This window comes from Physeter macrocephalus, chromosome 11 (genome assembly GCF_002837175.3).
Source record: "Physeter macrocephalus isolate SW-GA chromosome 11, ASM283717v5, whole genome shotgun sequence".
In the NCBI taxonomy this organism is placed as follows: Eukaryota; Metazoa; Chordata; class Mammalia; order Artiodactyla; family Physeteridae; genus Physeter; species Physeter macrocephalus.
Genome location: NC_041224.1, coordinates 42,981,005 through 43,003,025, shown reverse-complemented (window position 1 = coordinate 43,003,025; position 22,021 = coordinate 42,981,005). Strand labels below are relative to the sequence as shown.

General features: G+C 42.5%; 1 protein-coding gene across 2 annotated transcripts in view; it reads right to left on the bottom strand.

The window, feature by feature from the left end:
* The window catches only part of BLM (BLM RecQ like helicase), a 97,569-nt gene that overhangs the window by 10,273 nt on the left and 65,275 nt on the right, over nt 1-22,021 (bottom strand). For both annotated transcript variants that reach the window (XM_028494966.2, XM_007108339.4), the window contains exons 16-21: nt 21,009-21,199; nt 17,085-17,232; nt 10,297-10,496; nt 9,437-9,629; nt 5,988-6,110; nt 3,650-3,851 (exon numbers count right to left, since the gene is read on the bottom strand). In XM_028494966.2, the coding sequence (XP_028350767.1) occupies nt 3,650-3,851; nt 5,988-6,110; nt 9,437-9,629; nt 10,297-10,496; nt 17,085-17,232; nt 21,009-21,199 (1,057 nt within the window). The remainder of the gene's footprint in view (nt 1-3,649; nt 3,852-5,987; nt 6,111-9,436; nt 9,630-10,296; nt 10,497-17,084; nt 17,233-21,008; nt 21,200-22,021) is intronic.

The following is a 22,021-nucleotide window of genomic DNA, read 5'->3' as shown; positions in this document are numbered from 1 at the left end:
ATCGCCCTTTACACCAATCTGTCCTACATTTGTCCTCCTAAAACGTCAAGGATTCTGTGACTTGAGCCCAACCCCATGTGCCTTCTCTCTACCCTTTCACAGACCCCTCCCTCTCCCACGCCTCCCTCCAGGCATCTGAGCTGAGATCCACACTCCCCGTCTACTCCGACCACAGAAAGGAAGTGAGAATACCTTGTTTTAAGGCCCCAATGCCCAGACAATAGACACTGTGGAATTACTGTGCTCCCACAGTCCAGAGGAAGGGGGCTTTGTGGGTGGGTGGAGACGGAGCAGAGCAGAGCGAGCCTCCTCCTGGCCAGCCCTGCCGAGGGGAAGGCTGCAGCTGTGGTTCCCCGGGGCCCGCAGCAGCTGGGGCCTGGCACATCTCTGTCAGGGCCCCGTTGCCAGGGGCTCGCTCGCTTGTCTACATTCCAAGATCTGCCTGCTCTCACCTCCCACTCACTGCCTTTAAAAAAGGGTGAGAGGCCCCTGCCACAGCCTATTACAAAGTCCTTCCAGCACCTCACTTCCCCCACTGATCTGAAGATAACAGCTTTTTCTCTCCCCTGAAAATAAATGGTTAAAAAAAAAAATCACAGGGTCAGCATGTTAGCCTTTCCCTAAACGAGTATTTCCCACCCCATTGTAACCAGGCTGAATTCATGCCTGGTGTTAATTCCCTAGAACCAGGGCACACAAGTGGCTTCCGATCTGATCTCTGAATTTAGGGGCCCGGGTATCAGGGCCACCAGTCTGCTAATGACATTTTGGTGGGGCTGAGTGAAGAGTGGTTTTTTAAAAACTCTTGCTCGAGGGCAGTTTTACTGCAGAACTGGCAAAGATGTGCTAAACCAGCAGAGAAGCAGACTTAAATTTCCCTATGCTGATTTCCTGCTGAGAAATTAAGTCCCGAACAAAAACCTGCTGTTTATGTTGATTTGCAGAATGAATCTGCCATCAGCAGCCTCTATTTCACCAGAGCCATCCATTTTACTTCCACTCAGAGCCCAGAACACAACCAGTTCATTGCGTGTTCTTCTGAAGATGTGAAACTCTGAGGGTAGGGTGGGGTGTTGAGGGTTCTGGCAAAGAGCCACGTTTATTTTGTGGCTGCGTGGATCCTCAGCCAGGTGAGCAGCCTGGACACGTGGGAAGCCACCTTGCAGAGTGGTTCAGTGGAAACGAGGATAACGGGGCACAGATACAAAGAGCCTGCTACAGGGTAAAGCAAAGTTACACTACTTCCTGGTTTTAGCCAGTAGGGACTAGAAAATAATCCCACCTTAAACACACGGGCTAATTAAAAACTAGCATCAAAAGTGGTACTGGCTTTTGGACAAATATGTTTTACTACTTACTAGCTAGCTTAGGTTCTAGGCCATAAGGCAATGTGCTTCTGTCTTATCAACAAAAGTTGTGAAAACAACAAGGGAGCCAATGGTTTACTTTGTTTTAACTAGCAACAATGAGGAGATCGTGATGGGTTTTCAGGAATCTCCGTGGACCACGTGCAGCAGTAAAAGTGCTCCAGGCAGGCCTGGGCGAGCCAGTGTCCAGTCCCACCTGTGAGACTGGTACCAGGCTGGGGACAGCTTCACATAAGCCTTCCCCAGGGGAAGATTCAGGAAGCCTCAGCTTCCTCGTGATAAATCCCAGGGAGTTGGACAGAGGCCTTTTAAGGTCTTCTACTCTGAGTGCCTGAGGAAATGAGTATTTCCCAAAATGGGGGAATAAATGAAGAAAATAAGAAAATGTCCCTACTGAAGAGCATCTGCAGGTCACTTGCACACTGAAAACCACAAAAATTATTATTCGGCCATAAAAATGAATGAAATCCTGCCATTTGTGACAACATTGATGGACCTCGAGGGCACTATGCTAAGTGAAATAAGTGAAGGACAAATACTGTATGACCTCTCTTACATGTGGAACCTAAATATATATATACATATATATAAACCAAGTTCATAGATGCGAGAACATATTGGTGGTTGCAAGAGGCTGGAGTGCGGTGGGTGTAGGATAAATGGGTGAAGTTTTTTTTTCTTTTAAAAGTTTAAATAGAATTAAAATAAATAAATAAAACCCACAAAATTAAACTAATATTTACTAATGCCTTTAATTTCTGTACCCCAACAGAAGAATTAGCACATACAAGATGTTTGTTTATGGACTTAACAAGGAAACGACAATTTGGTAACATCTGCCTTCCTTTCTTTTCCCCGACTCAATTTTTGGTCTTTATTACCCAGAAGGAAAAGAGGTAGAAAAACTGAAAAAGAAAAACACAACAGCTTGCACAAGTTTCCTGAGGACTTGTTCCCTTTTCCTGTAAGCATTTCTGTTACAATATGTAGATGCTTGGGGCCACATTCACCAGACTGACGGGGTGGTCACAATCCTACCAGACCTTACCTACAAGGCAAGGGCAGAGCATGTCCTTGCAGAAAACAGGAAAAAGGGGCTGTCAGAAGCAGTGTGATTATGAAGAAATAAGACGCTGCCCGGATCGTCACCAGGACCTGACAGTAATGCTATCTTTGTTCCGCCTTGGTGAGCGGAGAGCACCCAAAGCAGGTGCAACCCAGCTCGGGAGCCAGGCAGATGTAGGAAAGGGAAGATGGCAGGGCTGGACTGACTTCTTGGGGTTCCTGCTGTGGCCTCTTCTCTGCTACCCTGCAAAGCTTGGGAGGCTGGCTCTCCCAGGTGTTATTGAACAGCTGGGAGTGTGCAGAGCCTCCGGGTGGAGGCCCTGCAGATTCCACAGCAATAGGAGCGGTGTGGCAAACATTGGTGAAAGCATAAGAGTGATAAGAAAACAAAACCCTTTGTTGGGACTTCCCTGGTGGTGCAGTGGTTAAGAATCCTCCTGCAAATGCAAGGGACACAGGTTCGATCCCTGGTCTGGGAAGATCCTACATGCCGCGGAGCAACTAAGCCCGTGCGCCACAACTACGGAGCCTGCGCTCTAGAGTCCGTGAGCCACAACTACTGAGCCCACACGCCACGACTACTGAAGCCTGCATGCTCTAGGGCCCCCACGCTGCAACTCCTGAGCCTGCATGCTGCAATTCCTGAAGCCCATGTGCCTAGAGCCTGTGCTCCACAACAAGAGAAGCCACTGCAATGAGAAGCCCGTGCGCTGCAACAAAGAGTAGCCCCCGCACTGCAACAAAGAGTAGCCCCCACTCGCCGCCAACTAGAGAAAGCCCGTGCACAGCAACGAAGACCCAACGCAGCCAAAAAATATATATATAAATAAAAAGAAACTTTAAAAAAACAAAAACCAAACAAACAAAAACCCCTTTGTTTATTCAGCTAGTATATGATTTACAGTATTTTAGGTGGAAAATTCACTTAAGAGCAACTGGCAGAAAAAAAATGTTTTTTTCCTAAGGTAATGTCAAAATTGGAGAAGTTTTTGCAAACTAGAAAACTTTAGTGATCATCAACCTAGGAGTAGATATCTTAAAAATCTGAAACAAATGTTTTTGTTTGGGATCAGACCTTAATCCTCACTCTGCAAATGGGAGAGGCAACATTTAACAATGGCTTATTTCAATAAATGCTTCAAAGCAAATCAGAGCAGCTGTACTTTTATATTTTTCTCCCTTCTACCCTACATTGCAGAAAAGGTGGCAGAACTTACCCTTTTGTCTTGGAACCACCGAAACCAGTTTTTCTCCTCTTAGACCTTTGGGAGGCTGGCATTCTTTTCCTCTTTCTTTCATTTTTGGTTTTATTTGCAAAGTAGTGAGAAGATATGGGTGTTTCCTCATCCAGCTCTTCAGGGGCATTTCTTCCAGTGCCTCTGCTGCTGGAGGGGCTTCTCCGTGAGGAATCGTCCTCAGCTACAAATGGACAATGTAGACATTTACCGGTGATGCCATGCTGATCCAAGTGTGGTTATAGTCTACGCAGAGATACATAGCACAGGGGTGCAGTTCAACCAAAGCCCAGCTGTTCTCCTGTAGCATCTTGCCACTTGGATTCAAACATCCCACAAGAACTGAGCACTTCTTTTATTTCACAAAGCCCCAAAGTAGTCAATGGCAATTTATTTTTAAAGAAAGGGGTTCAGAATTCATTAAGAAAACGTGTGATGCTCTTTAACTTAACCAGAGACGTCAGGTTTTATTAGCTCACATTCTGTAGCCCACGTCCCTGTTATTGTTTGGGCAATTAATCCTGTTAAGTTCTTTGAAAAGTATAAAGTGCTAAACAAAAGACAATTTTATTTATAGTTTTACACATACTGAAAAAATAAGTCCAACATAAGGAAAACATAACTATGTCCTGCACCTCATCTTTGGGCAATAGTTACTTAGTAAATGGCTGTCAGAAAATTCTAGACCACATTTTACTCTTCTTTGTATAATAGTTGTGAACATTTCACATACTATGCAGGAAATGGGTCTGTATGAAAGCACACATTTGCAAAGAAGATGGTAATTTCCATAGGTATTTGCAACCCAAGGCACACCCAAAGCATGAAATCTCCTTCTAGGTTAACAGTGACCAGGTCTTCATTTTCTGAAGATATTTCCTGGCTGGCCTGGTTCACCCTCAGGTTACCCTACCTTACCTGCATGGTAGGAAGGGCACACGGGCAGACAGTGCAGCTCGGGTGAAGAGTGCTGTCATCCCAGCTGTGGGACTTTGCGGAAATGAAAAGGCCTTACCACTTTTCACCTCTAAAATGGGTGTTGGGGAATTCCAGGGAGGTCCAGTGGTTAGGACTGGGCTCTCTCACTGCAGTGGGCCTGGGTTCAATCCCTGGTCAGGGAACTAAGCTCCCGCAAGCCACGTGGCGTGGCCAAAAATAAATTTAAAAATAAAAAATAAATATAAAAAATAAATAAAAAAACAAAATAAAATCAGTGTTATAAGGACTGAATGACACAACACAGGCAAAGCTCTTGGCTCTGTCCTCCCTCAATAAGTGGGAGTGATCATGACCACACTGTGGGCTGTTTCCACAGAGCAGCCCTACCTTACGTGGGCAAAAATCCTTATCCAAACAAGTTACTATACTAAACAAACGTTAAGTTCCCACCAAGAGGTTAATGTATTTGAAGTAAGGATTTATGGAATAATTACCATACAGAGGAATTAACGAAAACCTGACTCTTCGGCGTTTTGTCAATGGATAAAACACTACTGTGTAGAGACAGAACGTGAAAGGCATGCTCACTCATGTCTCATCCTGCTACTCTGAGAAGGACCCCTCCCGTGGTCCGTTACAGAAACAGGGAAACATTTCACTTGGCTAGTCTGCATATGGCAATACGCTGGAGGAGGGCACCCGACTCCTGCACCTGTATCTCCCACAACGAAATCTTTCTTTGTTCTCGATTTTCCCCGCGTCCATGCTTTCTATAGCTCAGTGTTGAGCTTCGTAATTAGAGGTGCTACATGACAGGCTTCCAACAACTCTTGGGAACGTCCCCTAATGATGCACTCACTCGGGCAGATTCTTTCAGTGTCTAATAACAATAAGATTCTCCAGTAGTCCAATTACATGTTCATTTTCCCAAAACATTTAAACTCCACTCTTAAACTTTAGACATGCTTGTCAGATAACACTTCCCCTCCTCAGACACAGAAACTGAAAAACAAAGAGGCTATGTGTGGCCTGCCAAGGATTACAGAGTGAGATGGTGGCAGATATGTGATGTGCACCCAGGGCTCCAGATTCCTCAGGCACTTGCCTTAACAGAACGAGCAACTCCTGGGCCCAAAGGTCGTCTTCTGGGTCCTGTTAGCAAGTTCAGTAACTGGTCTCCCCTGGGGGACCTGAGCACCAGTGTCCTCTAAGAGGTGCCTGGCACACCACTGGGGTCTGCTCTGAGAACCTGGATGTCAGTGTGACAGGGTGTAGGGACCATTAACACAAGCCAGAAACCACATGATTCTAATCCAGTGAGATGCATCGTTTAACATTAAAAGAGGCTTTCAGAAAACCCATATTTGACTGTATACTGAACCTGGCAATGTCCACTCAGAATATTTCTGTAATATTGGAATCACTTCTGCACCATATTTTTCCAGTTTGTCTTCAGTAACACCATCAATTTGAAGCAAAACCTCAGGATCAGACGATAAAGATTCTGTGCATGGGCATAAAATTAGAAATTTAAATTACCACCCAGAGAAAACCCACTGAATTTATGCTCATTCACCCATTCAGCACGTTTGTTAAGTGCCAACTAACTGCAGAGCACCGGGTACATGGGCTGATTTTCTAAAAGGCAGTTAAATGCCGACAGAGGCAGCGCACAGGCCCAGAGGGCAGGAGCCCGTGGTCCAATCCCAGCAGGAAAGGTGCGTGCAGTCAGGGTCGAGAATGGGAGGGAGCACGGGATGTGGGGGGAAGCAGAGTGGGGGTTCCTGGGCAGTGTGCCCCAGAGGTAACTGGACTTTGCTCTTGGCTCACTGTTCTCACAACCAAGACTTGTCTAGCTACAAGTATGGTGATGCTTGTTTGCAGAGAAGGCCCACATCTGTATTTCCAGCTCTGACTTCTCCCCTGCACTCCACATTTATATACCCTACTCAGTAAGGCCTTAACTGAATTCTTACTTCCCCCCAACCCAAACCTGTTCTTCAGGTCTTTCTGCACGGGGGTGAAGCAAGTACTCTGCCTTTAACAAGTAGGCCATTAACAGTCTTCTGCATAGGGCTTCCCTGGTGGTGCAGTGGTTAAGAATCCGCCTGCCAATGCAGGGCACAGGGGTTCGAGCCCTGGTCCAGGAAGATCCCACATGCTGCGGAGCAACTAAGCCCGTGAGTCACAACTACTGAGCCTGTGCTCTACAGCCTGCGAGCCACAACTACTGAGCCCACGTGCTACAACTACTGAAGCCTGCGTGCCTAGAGCCCATGCTCCTTAACAAGAGAAGCCACTGCAATGAGAAGCCCACTCACAACTGAGTAGCCCCGCCTCGCCACAACTAGAGAAAGCCCGTGCACAGAACGAAGACCCAATGCAGCCAAAAATAAATAAATTTAAAAAAGAGACTTGTGCATAGAGAAGGCACAACAGTCTTATAGCTAGACAAGCCTGTTATTGTATTTTATTTTATTTTATTTTTTGGCGGTACGCGGGCCTCTCACTGCTGTGGCTTCTCCCGTCGTGGAGCACAGGCTCCGGACGCGCAGGCTCAGCGGCCATGGCTCACGGGCCCAGCCACTCCGCGGCACTTGGGACCTTCCCGGACTGGGGCACGAACCCGCGTCCCCTGCATCGGCATTAGGACTCTCAACCACTGCGCCACCAGGGAAGCCCAAGCCTGTTATTTTAAAGATCACTCTGGCTGTACACGGGAAATGGATTGTAAGGGAAAGAGGGGAAACGAGCCTGGTGGAAGCCACTACAGGTGCGAGAGAGGATGCTGTGAACTAGCGGGTAGTAGTGGAGAGAGAGAGAAGAAATAGATTCGGACATGTTTTGGAGGCTGCGTCTGTAAGATTTATTGATGCACTGGCTATGGGCAGTGAGGGAGTAATAATTCCCACGTATCTGAGTTGAGCAAAGGGTGGATTTCAAATCTGTGATTGTAACATCATTTCTACGTTTAGAGGAAAAGAACAGACCTGTGGGACAGACCAGGAGGTTTATGGAAAGGGTTACTGGAAGATAAAGTGGGGGAGTCCCAGATCCCTGGGACTTCCTTGGCGGTCCAGTAATTAAGACCCCACACTTCCACTGCAGGGGGTGTGGGTTCAATCCCCGGTCGGGGAACTAAGATCCTGTATGCTGTGAGGGTGCGGCCAAAAAATATAAATAAATAAAATAAAAAGAAATGCAGATTCCTGATAGAATTTGTACTTTATCTGGAGAGCTGTTGGAACTTTAGCCAAGTATTTAGAAGATTAAAATGAATATCATGTTCATATCTGGAGATAAGGAGACCAGTTAGGAAACTTCACTAATAGCCTAGGAACAAAATACCACATTTCATTGATTCTAAGATATACTCTTTTTTTTTTTGCGTTTTGGCATTCCTGAGGTCAAGAGGAGTCTTACAAGTGCTGACGGCCAAATGGCAGCTGTGCTGTCACTGCCTGCACATGTGAGAACTCAGTCATAGCTATTAGTGCTGCCGGCACGCCAACAGTGCCACTGCAGTGCTGGTTCCTCACATGTTGAATTGAACTGCACATGAAATGTGTTAGAAAAGACTAGACTGTGATTAGCATTGAGAAAATGATTGTGCATGCAGAAAAGCTCAGAAACGGAGTAATGGGGGATACATTTGTCATTAAGAAAGCAAATTGTATGTCCTGGAGGAAATGACAATTCCACAGTTTCTTGCAAGCAACAACCAAGTGCTTTACATGACCTGAAGTAGATGAAGCAGAGCTACATTTGTGTTACTGAGAGACGTGCAGCCTCCTGCGAACACTTTCTGGTATCATTAAGAAAGTGTCACCATCAAATCAGAATGGGTGACAAGGATTTTGATTAAAATTTGGGGAAACAGAGTGGAGCATGCTAAAAAGGCTGTATCACTAACGTTCCTGATGACATGAGGGAAAACAAAGGTATGGACAACTGACTCAAAAAATGATTCAGAAGAGTCAGGTTTTGAATGTGAATTTTTACAAGTACTTAAAATCAATCTACTTTGATTGTATGCATTTTCCATATATGCACAGTTATATATGATAAAAATCTAAATAAAGTAAAAACAACTCTTTCAATAAAAGCACTGTCACAGTTTAATTAGTAGAATTTTTTCTTTCTCAATAGTCCATAAAATAACAATGTGGCATTTTAGAGCTGATGAAATACTGTAATGACCTATGGTGGCAGGAGTGGGAATGGAAGAGAGAGAAGTGATGATTATGAGCTTTTATGAAGGAAGAGGGTGGAAGGAAATGTACACTAGTCAGTCAACCATGTGGCCAACTTATTTTCCAGGGACTTTACTATTAGAATTCTGGGTTGAGCTGTCTGAAGCTATGGAAATAACTCACGTCAGCAAGTATTTATCAAAAAATACTTAGACACAGCAGCGTGCTAGATCCGGATTCAGAGAAGCATAAAATAAAATCTCTTTTCAAAAGGAACTTAGCTCCGCGTTGCAAAGACGTGTACACATATAGTTAAACATCATAAGGCAGGCAAATAATGCACACAAATTCATTAAGTGACATCTGGTGTTAGCGATTAGAATTATCCATATCCTAACATGCAGCATTAGACTGAAGTATAAGATCGAAATTATACCATATGTCTGAATAACAAAGTACTATGTATATCTGAAAAGATATATTTTATCTCAAGAATGAGTTTAAACTGTTTTTCTGAGCTTTCAATTCAGAGATCAAAAAGACTGAGATATATTAATGCTCTTGATAAGTTCCTTAGCAAGATTAACTTTTAGCCTATTAATTTATGCCACGCAACAGAAGACTCACACACACCAACCTGCAAGCTTCTTGAGAGTGACAGTATTAAAAATATTAAAGTAATGGACACCAAAAACTTTTCCCAGAGATTTGCAGACTTCCGTAAGCTCTCCAAGACATTTCTTAACCATCTCTTCCCTCTGAGATACCTTTGCCACGAAAGCTTTTTGTTTTTTCACACTGCTGTAATTTTCCGTTTCCATAAAGTCTACCTTTGTGAGAGAAAATGAGAGCACAGGAATGAGTGCATGCACATAGAGGCTTTATTTAATGCTTAATTACATTTTTGGGGGTATTTCTGTTATGCCAAGTAGATAGTAAGTCCCTTGGGAACGGGGCTGTATATTCTCCATCTTTATATTTCCCGTGCCAGCACAGACTAGCTTTCTGATAAATGTTTATTTAATGAATATACAATGATTTAATGATCTGACAACCCATTCAATTCATTTTGACAGGTGTTACACTACTTGGGTTCAATTTTAAGATCTCTTTCTAAATTAAGAATAGAATATGTTCATATAGGACAGTATATATAAATTCAGTATCCATAAGCTTTGGAAAAGACTTGAGTTTGCAGTAAAATAGTTTTGTCTACTCATCGTGAGATAATAAAATAAACATTTAAAATACCATACCTTTAGGGCCTCCCTGGTGGCGCAGTGGTTGCGCGTCCGCCTGCCGATGCAGGGGAACCGGGTTCGCGCCCCGGTATGGGAGGATCCCACATGCCGCGGAGCGACTGGGCCCGTGAGCCATGGCCGCTGGGCCTGCGCGTCCGGAGCCTGTGCTCCGCAACGGGAGAGGCCACAACAGAGGAAGGCCCGCATACCACAGAAAAAAAAATAAAATAAAATAAAAAAAAATAAAATACCATACCTTTAAATGCCCATTTAGTACATGTTGGGCTTTATTTCCAGGCATCACATATGCAATTGGTTGATCATTGGCATTGATATATAAGTCTTCATCCAAAATCCTGTCAAGTATCAGCTTTTTAAAAAGTCTTTCAGCATTGTGTCTTGAATAAGCAGATCCCTTTCCAAATATTCCTGACTGAATTTTTGCACTCTTACTCCCTGGTAAGAAGGTAAGAGAAATGAGATTAGTAAATGTAAGTATATCATAACTCTAACAGAAGAGGCTAAAAAAGCCATTTATGGACAGGTCTGGGTAAATGAGATAGCTAAGCTCTTCCGCAGGAAAAACCATGGCACAAATAGACACTTGTTTCCATGAAGAAAGAATACTTGAGTAGAACGCTAAAATAACTGTATGGACTTCTCTTCATCTTTTTATAACGTGCATTGGCCAAAAAACAGCAGCAAAATTAAGTTTATCATTTTAGCATGTTGCATGTACAGCTTATAAAATTATATTAGAGCAAACAAATCAAAGACATAGTTCATATAAACCTTAACAGCTTCATATCACTGTTGCATAGCACTCCACAAGGCTGTATACTTCCCTCCTCCTCCCACTGACTGAGAGTCCCACCCCCAGCTGGATCCTTGGTTTCACATCCACGCTGCACTAATGACTAATGTTTTCATCATAAACACAATTTCTTAAAAAAAAATTTATTTATTTATTTTTTTGGCTGTGTTGGGTCTTCGTTGCTGCACGCGGGCTTTCTCTAGTTGTAGCAAGCGGGGGCTACTCTTCCTTGTGGTGTGCAGGCTTCTCATTGCAGTGACTTTTCTTGTTGCGGAGCACAGGTTCTAGGCGCGTGGGCTTCAGGAGTTGTGTGGCACGCAGGCTCAGTAGTTGTGGCTCACGGGCTCTAGAGCGCAGGCTCAGTAGTTGTGGAGCACAGGCTTAGTTGCTCCGCGGCACGTGGGATCCTCCCGGACCAGGGCTCGAACCCGTGTCCCCTGCCTTGGCAAGTGTATTCTTAACCACTGTGCCTCCAGGGAAGCCTCACAATTTTATTATAACAATCTACTTAAGAAGGCTTGTGACACTGATTATAATCAGAATTAACAATTACTTTGTAAAGCTTTAGCTCTATTTTAAGAGTTCCAAATAATTACATTATTGTAAATTTCAGATGGCTTCTGGTCATAGATGCTGAATGATTCAAGTTTTTCCTTTTTCAAGTGATTTGTATCCCTGAAATGTCACATTCCTGGGGCAGGACTTCTGCTTTGGTAACGGGCTGGCTGATGTGGACCAACCCTAGTGCTGAGGATAACTAAGACATCTGGACGAAACATAACCAAATTTCTTAAAAAACACATAAGAGCTAATGAGAAACTGAAGAATGTGTCAGAAAAATGTCTGACTTAGCAATCTACATGAAAGGTACAAACAGATGTAGATGAGGGTGTATTTAAAAGGCTACTTATCACATCACTATTTACAATAGAAAAATATGTCATAAAATAAAACTATTTAAATACATTTCATCAATATGATAAAATATAAATTAAAAACTACTTACGAATAAAAAAATAAGAAAATGCTTACATCCTGTTATATAAAAATGACAGAAACTATACATACAATATGATAAATATGTGATTGTGAGCAAACACACATTAAAACATTAGCGGTTTTTTGGGGAGTTATTTGTACTTTTCGGTTTTCTACATATTTTAATGTAGAATGATCATGTATCATTCTTATAACAAATTATTTTATCTGCAACCCCTTGTACCCCCAAAAGAGTCCAAACTAGGAGAAGGCAAGAATCCAGAAAGGGAAGACCAGCATTAAAAGTTGCTTTGTCCTGAGAAATGTGCAGATCCAGGAGACACAGCTAAGAAACTGAACCATCTTCCTACTCCAATCTAGGCTATTAATTTTTAAATTGCTTTACAGATTTTTAATTAAAGTAATACATGTACATAGGAAAAAAATACAATATAGCACAGGAGGGTTTATAATTAAAAGCAACATTCCTCTGTTCCACCCTTCCCCTCCCTAGTCTCACTCTTCTCTAAGGCAATCACTTTTAAAAAAAATTTAATTTAATTTTTTTATTTAAAAATTTTTTTGGCTGCGCCTCGCAGCATGTGGGATCTTAGTTCCCTGATCCCTGGTCGAACCCGCGCCCCCTGCAGTGGAAGCACAGTCTTAAACACTGGATCGCCAGGGAAGTTCCGGCAATCACTTTTTAAATAGCTTGTTTTCAGCTCTTCTGGTAGTTACCTCTGCATGGAACCCATACCCTTGCTGTCATTCCGCTGGCCAGAATCACCACCTGACATTTATTTACTGACCCTTCATAATGAAAGATGAGGCTTTATCTCATTTATACCACCCCCTTCACTTTACCCTGCCCTGAATTTTGCTAGTTACATAATACTGGTTCATCTATTGATTTTTGGGGTAGCTTTAGAGTGTCTGACCACTCTCCCTCCCCACTATGTAGGAGGCTATCAGCACCCCCAAGCTGTCCATATACTACCCTTTTATTTTTATTTATTTATTTATTTTTAAAATTCATTTATTTTTGGTTGCGTTGGGTCTTCATTGCTGTGTGCGGGTTTTCTCTAGGTGTGGCGAGCAGGGGCTACTCTTTGTTGCAGTGCGCGGGCTTCTCTTGTTGCGGAGCACAGGCTCTAGGCATGCAGGCTTCAGTAGTCGTGGCATGCGGGCTCAGTAGTTGTGGCGCACGGGCTTAGTTGCTCCACAGCATGTGGGATCTTCCTGGACCAGGGCTTGAACCCGTGTCTCCTGCACTGGCAGGCGGATTCTTAACCACTGGGCCACCAGGGAAGTCCCCTCCTTTTATTTTTATTTATTGTACTTTTATTTTTACATCAAGATTAATGTCTAGGCTTCCCTGGTGGCGCAGTGGTTAAGAATCTGCCTGCTAATGCAGGGGACATGGGTTCCAGCCCTGGTCTGGGAGGATCCCACATGCCGCAGAGCAACACGGCCCATGAGTCACAACTACTGAGCCTGCGCTCCGCAACAAGAGAGGCCGTGATAGTGAGAGGCATGCGCATCGCGATGAAGAGTGGTCCCCGCTTGCCACAACTAGAGAAAGCCCTCGCACAGAAACGAAGACCCAACACAGCAAAAATAAAGAAATAAATTAATAAACTCCTACCCCCAACATCTTCAAAAAAAAAAAAAAAAACCAAAAAACCGTTTAAAAGATTAACGTCTATATCCTGCCCTGTTCTCTAACCATGTTTAAGTCTATACATTGACTCTACTGTAGTTAATCAGCAACATTTATATTACAACAAGCTTCCTTCCCCACTTAGAACTCATGACTCTTGTGCAACTCTAAGGAGGATGTTCACTGTACTCAGACAAACGGATTATTTTTTTGTACATTTTATTAATTACTCAAAATCATGCAGCCGTTTCCTTTGTTTTCTATTTGACCTTGGCTCTCTTTTATAATCTTTCCCCGGGAGCTTCTTTTTTAAAAGATTTTTTTTGCTGTGGGCCATTTTTAAAGTCTTTATTTAATTTGTTACAATATTGCTTCTGTTTTTTATGTTTCCGTTTTTTGGCCCGGAGGCATGTGGGATCTTAGGTCCCTGACCAGGGATTGAACCCGCACCCCCTGCTTTGGAAGGTGAAGTCTTAACCACTGGACCGCCGGGGAAGTCCCTCCCCAGGAGTTTCTAAGTGCCTTTCTCCTTTCGTTGTTGAGAAGTAACATTTGTGTTCTTTACCGTCATCAATAAAAAAATTCATTTCTTGTTCTCTGTATTGCTTGGGACTTATTTTTCCCGACTTCCTGTTACAATTTGTACAGACTGCTTACTGGACCTGCTGCATAGCTGTGACTCTGGGATTTCTTCTCACTGGACCCATGGGTCAGTTCCTCTGTTTATGGTATACATCATATCACCTTCTTTGCCTTCTAGTCTCCAGGGCTACTGACATTAATCTGATGTCAGTTTGGTTTTGGTTTTTTTCTTTCCAAAGCTTTATGGAGTATCTCTAAAGGGGTCCAGAACATGCCACAGTGGCATAAAAATTATTTTGAGCAGAAGGTACCTGAATTTCTGAAATCCATCTGCCAAAAAGCAGAGACTCCCAAAAGAACTCAGTTGTCTTAAATCCCCTCCCCAGGAGCAAGCAGAGAAAACTGACTCTTATCATTGGACATGAGAAGTCTCCACACAACACCTAAACAGACACTATCACAAAAACTGCCATGTCTCCCTGCTATCTTTCTCCTAAGGGCCCATTTATCTTTCCCTCAAATCATTTGTTTCCTCCTAACCCTTCCCCGGCCTCTACTTCCCCTATTAGAATGGTATACAAGCCTCAAATTCTAATTGCCCCTTTGAGTCACATTTTCTATGAACTCCCACACATATGTGATTAAATCTGTCTTTTCTCTTGCTAATGTCCCCAACAACTAAATATAACAGAGTGGAGAAAAAGTTTTTCTTCCGTAACATCTCGTTACTCTTGGTATTCTTAGATTTCACCTTATAAAGCATCTTACTTAGCGTTAAGTGGGCATTTAAAAAAAAAATTTTGGCCACGCCACGCGGCTTGTGGGATCTCAGCTCCCTGACCAGGGACTGAAACCAGGCCACAGCAGTGAAAACACTGAATCCTAGCCACTAGACCACCAGGGAACTCCCCAAGTGGGCATTTTAATTAAGGTTTTTTTCTTTTCCATTCTGGGAAATTTTCTTTTATCATTGGTTTGATAATTCCCTCTCTCTACTTTCTATTTCAAAATTTTACTTGTCAGATTTTACATCTCCTAAGAATTGACCTATATTTTGTCTCTCACATTTTCCATATAGACTTTTGCTCAGGTCTTATGAAAATTTTCTTGACTTTATCTTCCAACCTTTCCACTAAATTTACTTGCATCAATCATTTAAAATTTTTAACAGCTCTTTCTCTATTTTCTGTAACATTCTATTATTATTTAAGTCTTTATGAAGATACTAATCAGGAGTTTCCCCTCCCACATCCCCAAAGCTATTGCTTATTTTCTAAATTATCTCTATCCCCAGGGTCAAATACGCTACTTATTTGGTCTTTCGCTTTTTTCTTTTTGGCTGCACCTCAGGGCTCACAGGATCTTAATTCCCAGACCAGGGATCAAACCCTCGCCCCCTGCAGTGGAAGTGTGGAGTCCTAACCATTGGACCACCAGGGAAGTCCCTTGGTCTTTCTCTTGTCTTTTTTTTTTTTTTTTTTTTCGGTACGCGGGCCTCTCACTGTTGTGGGCTCTCCGGACGCGCGGGCTCAGCGGCCATGGCTCACGGGCCCAGCCGCTCCACGGCATGTGGGATCTTCCCGGACCGGGGCATGAACCCATGTCTCCTGCATTGGCAAGCGGACTCTCAACCACTGCGCCACCAGGGAAGCCCTCTTTTTTTTTTTTTTTTAAAGATTATTTAAAAGACCTGCATCAGGTCTTAGCTACAGTGCACAGGCTCTTCGTTCAGTGTACGGGGTTTCTCTCTAGTTGTGGCACGTGGGCTCAGTAGTTGTGGTGCGTGGGCTTAGCTGCCCCGCAGCATGTGGGATCTTAGTTCCCTGACCAGGGATCGAATTGGCGTACTCTGCATTGCAAGTTGGATTCTTAACCACTGGACCACCAGGGAAGTCCCCCTGATTGTCTATTTATATTTAATCTTTAGGGACCAGGTTAAACTTTTTAGGTGGATTTCTTGTTATTTTATATCTAGGTCTATTTCCCCCCAAATTCCTCCCCTGAATGGGGATATCTAGTTACCAGGTTTGCTTTAGGGTAAGTGGGCTGGGTGGCCCCCAAATGCCACTTAGGGGCGCTGGCCCCCAGCTCAGCTGTCTCTCTACTCCTCAAGCAGTTTGCTTATCTTTGTTCTAGAATCAACTGCAGGCTGCTATTCCATGCAGTTCTTTTGTGAGCAGACTTTCTTTTAACCATCCCCTCCTATTTTTGGCTCCTCTGCTTTTACTCCCACTCCCCAGGCCTCTGAGCTTCCAAGTCTGAGTCGGCCTGGTGATAATGGGGTTCTGCCTGGTTGACAGCCCCTCTGCTATAACTTTCTCTACATTTATTGTGCATTGTGATTTACTGCATTTCATTCCATTTTTCAATATGCTTCCATCCATTTCGTCAAAGATTTTTAAAACCTCTAATCTGATGATGGTCTCTTTCTGGTTTTCTATGCTGTTATGGATTCAATCCTCATTTTATTTCCTTGCTACTATTTTAATGGGCCTCAAGCAAAAAAAGAAGACAGATACTTATGCTCAGGCTGCCATCCTGAACTGGAAGTCAGTCAATGGGTAATTCTCCAGGGAAGTTATATTCCATTCACTCAGATGAAATTGTATAAACTTTATTATTTTCTTTTTTGTTTGTGGAAACTCATCTTAGTGACTTACATAAATTCTATAAAAATAATTGGTAATAATTCATAAAAACTGATTTTCTTTTGTTACTCAAAAAGGTTTTATTCTAAAACTCTTAGCTTCTATAAGAAAATAGAAGAGATTTTTTCTATGTACTTGTAATGAATTCTTTAGAGGTTCAACTTTTTTTTTTTTTCTTGGCTGTGCCGTGCAGCTTGTGGGATCTTAGTTCCCTGACCAGGGATTGAACCTGCGCACCCACTGCAGTGGAAGTGCAGAGTCCTAACCACTGGAGTGCCAGGGAATTTCCTAAATGTTCCATTTTAATCGATGTAACTCAAAATAAATAATAATAATAAATAATAATAAAACAGATGACTTACCCAAGAAAATGTCGACCAGCATATTCATAGTAAATCTCCCAGAAGGACCTACATGTTTTATATTTCTTGTTCCTTGTGATGAACTGTGTTCTTGAACAAATCTTACAATATTCTTTACATCATCAGTCACATCTCTTGTCTTATAATCCTATGAATAAAAAGAGATTACCTTTTGCTATAATTAAGATACCGATACCTAGATCGCTAGGATTTAATACTAACTGTAACAGTCCCACAATAAACCATTTCCGGACTAAAACCAAGACCAAAAACCAAGAAAGTTTCAAATGTTCATTCTTTTCTAAGTTATTATATTAACCTTGTGTCTAGAATAATTAGCACTCTACTATATCTATTTCATTTCTGTTTCACAGACAGTTACCTGACAGCACTCTGTGGGTAGAAATATTCTTTTTCTTTTAAAACCCTTCATACCTCTTTTGGTCACTTACTGGATGGTGACCTTTAGGGATGAAAAACATTGTCCAACCATGCAGATGTATGAGTTCTGATCTCTTTTGGGTCTTTGGTGCCACAGTCAATCCTTTTTATCATTTCTGGTCAGTTCCCTTTCTCATTCCCCTCAGTTGTTTCCAAACTCTGCCTACCATTACTATGTGGTCTTTTGCTATCATCTATCCTAGTTCTCTAACCTAGCAATACTAAGCACCTGCAGTTCTCAAAAGCTGCATCGTGCTTCTGTGCCTCTGTATATGCAGTTCCTCTACCTTCTAATCCTGGTTCATTCACCACAGTCCTGAAGACAAATAGGTTTCTTGTCCTATACTAACAATTGGTAGTGATTCTGAGGCTCTATCTGGCATCATCACGAAAGAGTGCCCCATCACTCTCTCCAACATCATTCCTGCCTTAATTCTTGGTGACTAGTGTACAGAGATGATCTTCCCACACCTTGGCCTTTGGCAACTTGATCTCCTGTACTCCAGTGATCCTGTCCTCCACATATGTCAGCCCCTCACTCCCATGGTCATACCCACTACCTAGCCTTACTAGTATCAGCAACCCTTTTGTTCTCCGACCGCTACCTCCTGCCTTTCTAACTCACGCCATCTAGTTTCTGACTCCAGCAATCCACTGGGACAGCCTATCCATTGAGCGCCGTCCTCAGATGTTCAGCTTCAATTCCAGAGCCGATCATTATAACATAACCTTTCATGTATCTTCAACTCCCCTGCCCTCGGGTCACGTTGTTTGACAAAACACATGAGATCCAGCTCTCCACCATTCCATGCCTACACCTGCGTAGCTGAACTTGGCAGGAGAAACACACACAACTATGCCGACTGTTTTCGCTTTCAGTACAGGGCCACAAACCTCAAGTGGATCCTTAACGCCGCCAGGTAATCAATGATACATGCTTAGTCTATCTCTCCCCCATTCTCTTAGAATAGGAGTCAGCAAATTACGGCCCATGAGCTGTATGCCTGTTTTTGTAAATCAAGTTTTATTGGAACGCAACTATGGAAAAATCGGTGTATTTATTGTAATTTATGTCTGCTTTTGGGCTAAAATAGCAGAATTGAGTAGTTGTGACAGAGACTGCCCACAAAGCCTGAAATGTTGGGTTGGCCAAAAAGTTCGTTTGGGTTTTTCCATAAGATCGTATGGAAACCCGAATGAACTTTTTGGCCAAGCCAATATTTACCACCCTCTGGCCCTTTAAGATAAAGTTTGCTGACCCCGTCTTAGAAGACAATTTCACACTTTCTCCTTTCTCTTCAATCCCCACTCTTGTCCTGTCAGCTGACTACCTTGCTTCCTACTTTGCTGAGGAAACAATCAGAAGAGAGCTTTCAAAACCTCCTTCACTACATCCATCCCCAGCACCTGCCCCGCATTTTCTTTCTTCCTGTTATTATAGATGAACTATCCAAGCTCCTGTCTAAGCCAGTCTTTGTCCTTCTGCACTAGCTCCCAAGCCCCCTTGCTTACTCAGGGACACTGCTTCAGCATTTCTTCCCTCTCCTCACACATCAATTTCCATCCTCCGTAGGTACGTTCCTATCAGCACACAAATATATTATTTCTCCTGTCTCTTCTTGACTCCACTTCCCCTGGCAGCTACGGTTTCATTTCTCTGTTCATCCTTGAAGCAAAACATGAAAGAATTCTCCATATGCACTGCCTCCAATTTTGCCCCTCTCCACTGAAACTGGTCAAGTCCACGTCCCATATTTCCACAGTGCTAAACCCAACGGTGACGTCTCGGTCCTTATGGTACTTGGCTCAGCAGCAGCAGGTGACTAGGCAGTGCTCCCTCCTCCCTGATGCACTCCTACGCTTAGTTGCCTTGGTCTTCCTCCTACCTCACTTGTTCTCTTTCCTGGTCTCCTTTCCTAGTTCTTCCTCTTCTCCTCAACCTCTTCAAGTCTCAGGGCTCAGTCTTTGGTTTTCTTCTCTTCTGTCTAAACTTATACCAGTGAAGATTTCATCTGCTTTCATGACTTCAAATTCAACTATATGCCAACCACTCCCAGAGTATGGTATCACCAGCCTCTCTTCAGAATTGCTGGATCCAAGACATATTTAACTCACTACACCCCAGACCAAACTCCTGATCTTCCCTGCCAGCCTTCCCCGAACGTCTCGAGACGGCTGAGGGCTGCTCCACTCTTCCAGTTTCTCAGCCCTCCAGGCACCGTTCTGGCCGGCTTCACCTCTCCCCCTGGGCAGGCACGTGAGCTCCCTCACTACCCCTCAAAGGCACAGCCGTGCCACCCACCTCAGGGCCTCTGGTCTTGGCTTTAGCCAAGAACAGCTGTATTTGAGAGCTGCTCAGCTAACTCCTTTCTTCAAGTCTTCGCTCAGGTCTCATCTTTGCAGTAAGACTTCTCTGGACCACTGCATCCTGCACCCCATTCATCATTCCTGACTCCTTACACTGCTGTACTTTTCAACAAAGTTCTTTCCTCTTAACATGTACTTATAATGTATATTGTCTTTATTCAGCCTCCCTCTGCTAGAATGCAAGCTCCACAAGAGTAGGGATCTTTATATTTTGTTCAGTGATGTAACCCAAACTCCTAAAACATTGCCTATCACAGAGCAGGTATTCAACAAATATTTGTTGAATGAATGAACTGATTAGCAACGTCTACAGAGTGGGGTGTGGTGGGTTGAGATGGCCATAAATCCACAGATTCCACCCCAAGAGAGAATAAATCACCCTCTGCTTGGCTAGCGCTGCCTACGGTATCACAGTGATATGAACACATACATGTCTGTCTCCCATCTGTGAATTGGCCTATATCATGTTCATATGTGAATCCCCAGCACCTTGCACAGATATTTCAAATAATATATCAACTGTGAAAATGCTCTGTAAACTGTGAAGTACAGTAGACATTAAAACACAGAATTACCATGATAGGTACAATACAGTACCTAACGATTGAATTTAACAACCTCCCAAAGTTATTTTTAGGACAGATGATAGCAAACTCATCCTGAAGCTATTGCCCTTACTCTTTACAGTTTTTTAAAAACCAGTTTACAGAGTAATCTAATTGATCTGAATTCAAACACATAGTACACTAGTTATAACCCTTTTGAGAATGAAGATGTTTAAATATAATTAGAGTTGAATGTAAAATATTCTACCTGCCCATGTTGGATCTTTTTGGGTATTTACAGATTAATGATATTTCTTAAATATCCTATAACCACCAAAATATCCTATAACCACCAAAACAGGCTTCTACTTCTAGGGATATTCCACAGAAATACTATTAAAATGTTTCTATTCCCAATTAACATGGGGAGGAAGCCATCATCCCCTTGTTAAAATCCCTAGGGCCCACGTACAGCAATCTAACTTGTATCTAACCTTTTCTAAATTAAGAGAAGAAAAAAAAAATCCTGGCAAGTTCCTTATCAGAAGAATTTAAAACTTTCTTATTTTACCTTTGTTTTACAGCAATTATCACAAGAAACATCTGGGTATTTCTTACAAAAATAAGGATTAAATCCATTTTCGCCAAAGTAAGCCAAAAGCTGTATTCTCCTGCATTCTGTTATATTTTCGCAGTAATGTACCATACTATACAAATTATTGAAGTGAGTCTCTTTCGTATGATGGTTTCCATCTTTTTCCACTAAAAGAGATGAAGAACAGAGTAAACATACTTATTAGAGTAGAAAAATAGAAAAGAATATCACAGAAATATTTAGAATAGGTTCATATAACTTTAAATATTAAGTGAAATAAAATTATTCATAGCATTATATATCAACATGAATGAATCTATATTATAATTAACTGAATATTTATGTTCATCTTCAAGATTGTAGTTTTGCAGGAATAAACATAGGTTGTCAGGAGTAGCTGAAAAAATTTTGCAACTCTTCATTATTCTCAACGATAAATATCTGAATTATATTTACTATATTTATCAGACAAGGATGTACTGAACCCAGCATCCAAAGTAAGCAGAGAATGGAGCCATGGCAGTGGGCTGTGCATTCTCCCTGAGTATCTGGGATCAAAGTGGTTAAGCCAGTGGTTCTGAAACTATGTACCAAGGATCCCCCAGGGCTGAGGCGGGTGCTGCAATGAACGCACAGGGGTGCTGGCAGGTGTTTTAAATTTAAGGGAAACACAGCAATACCTGACATCTGTTGAACACCACACAAGCAACTAGTTGGAGGTAGTTTATGATGTGCTACTTTCCTTCTAATGATATTGTGAAGCTGAAATTTTGGCAGTTGCTATGATAAAAAGAAGTACCTCCAAAAAATCAATGTGATATATACAATGGAATATTACTCAGCCATAAAAAGAAATGAAACTGAGTTATTTGTAATGAGGTGGATGGACCTGGAGTCTGTCATACAAAGTGAAGTAAGTCAGAAGGAGAAAAACAAATACCGTATGCTAACACATATATATGGAATCTAAGAAAAAAAATGTCATGAAG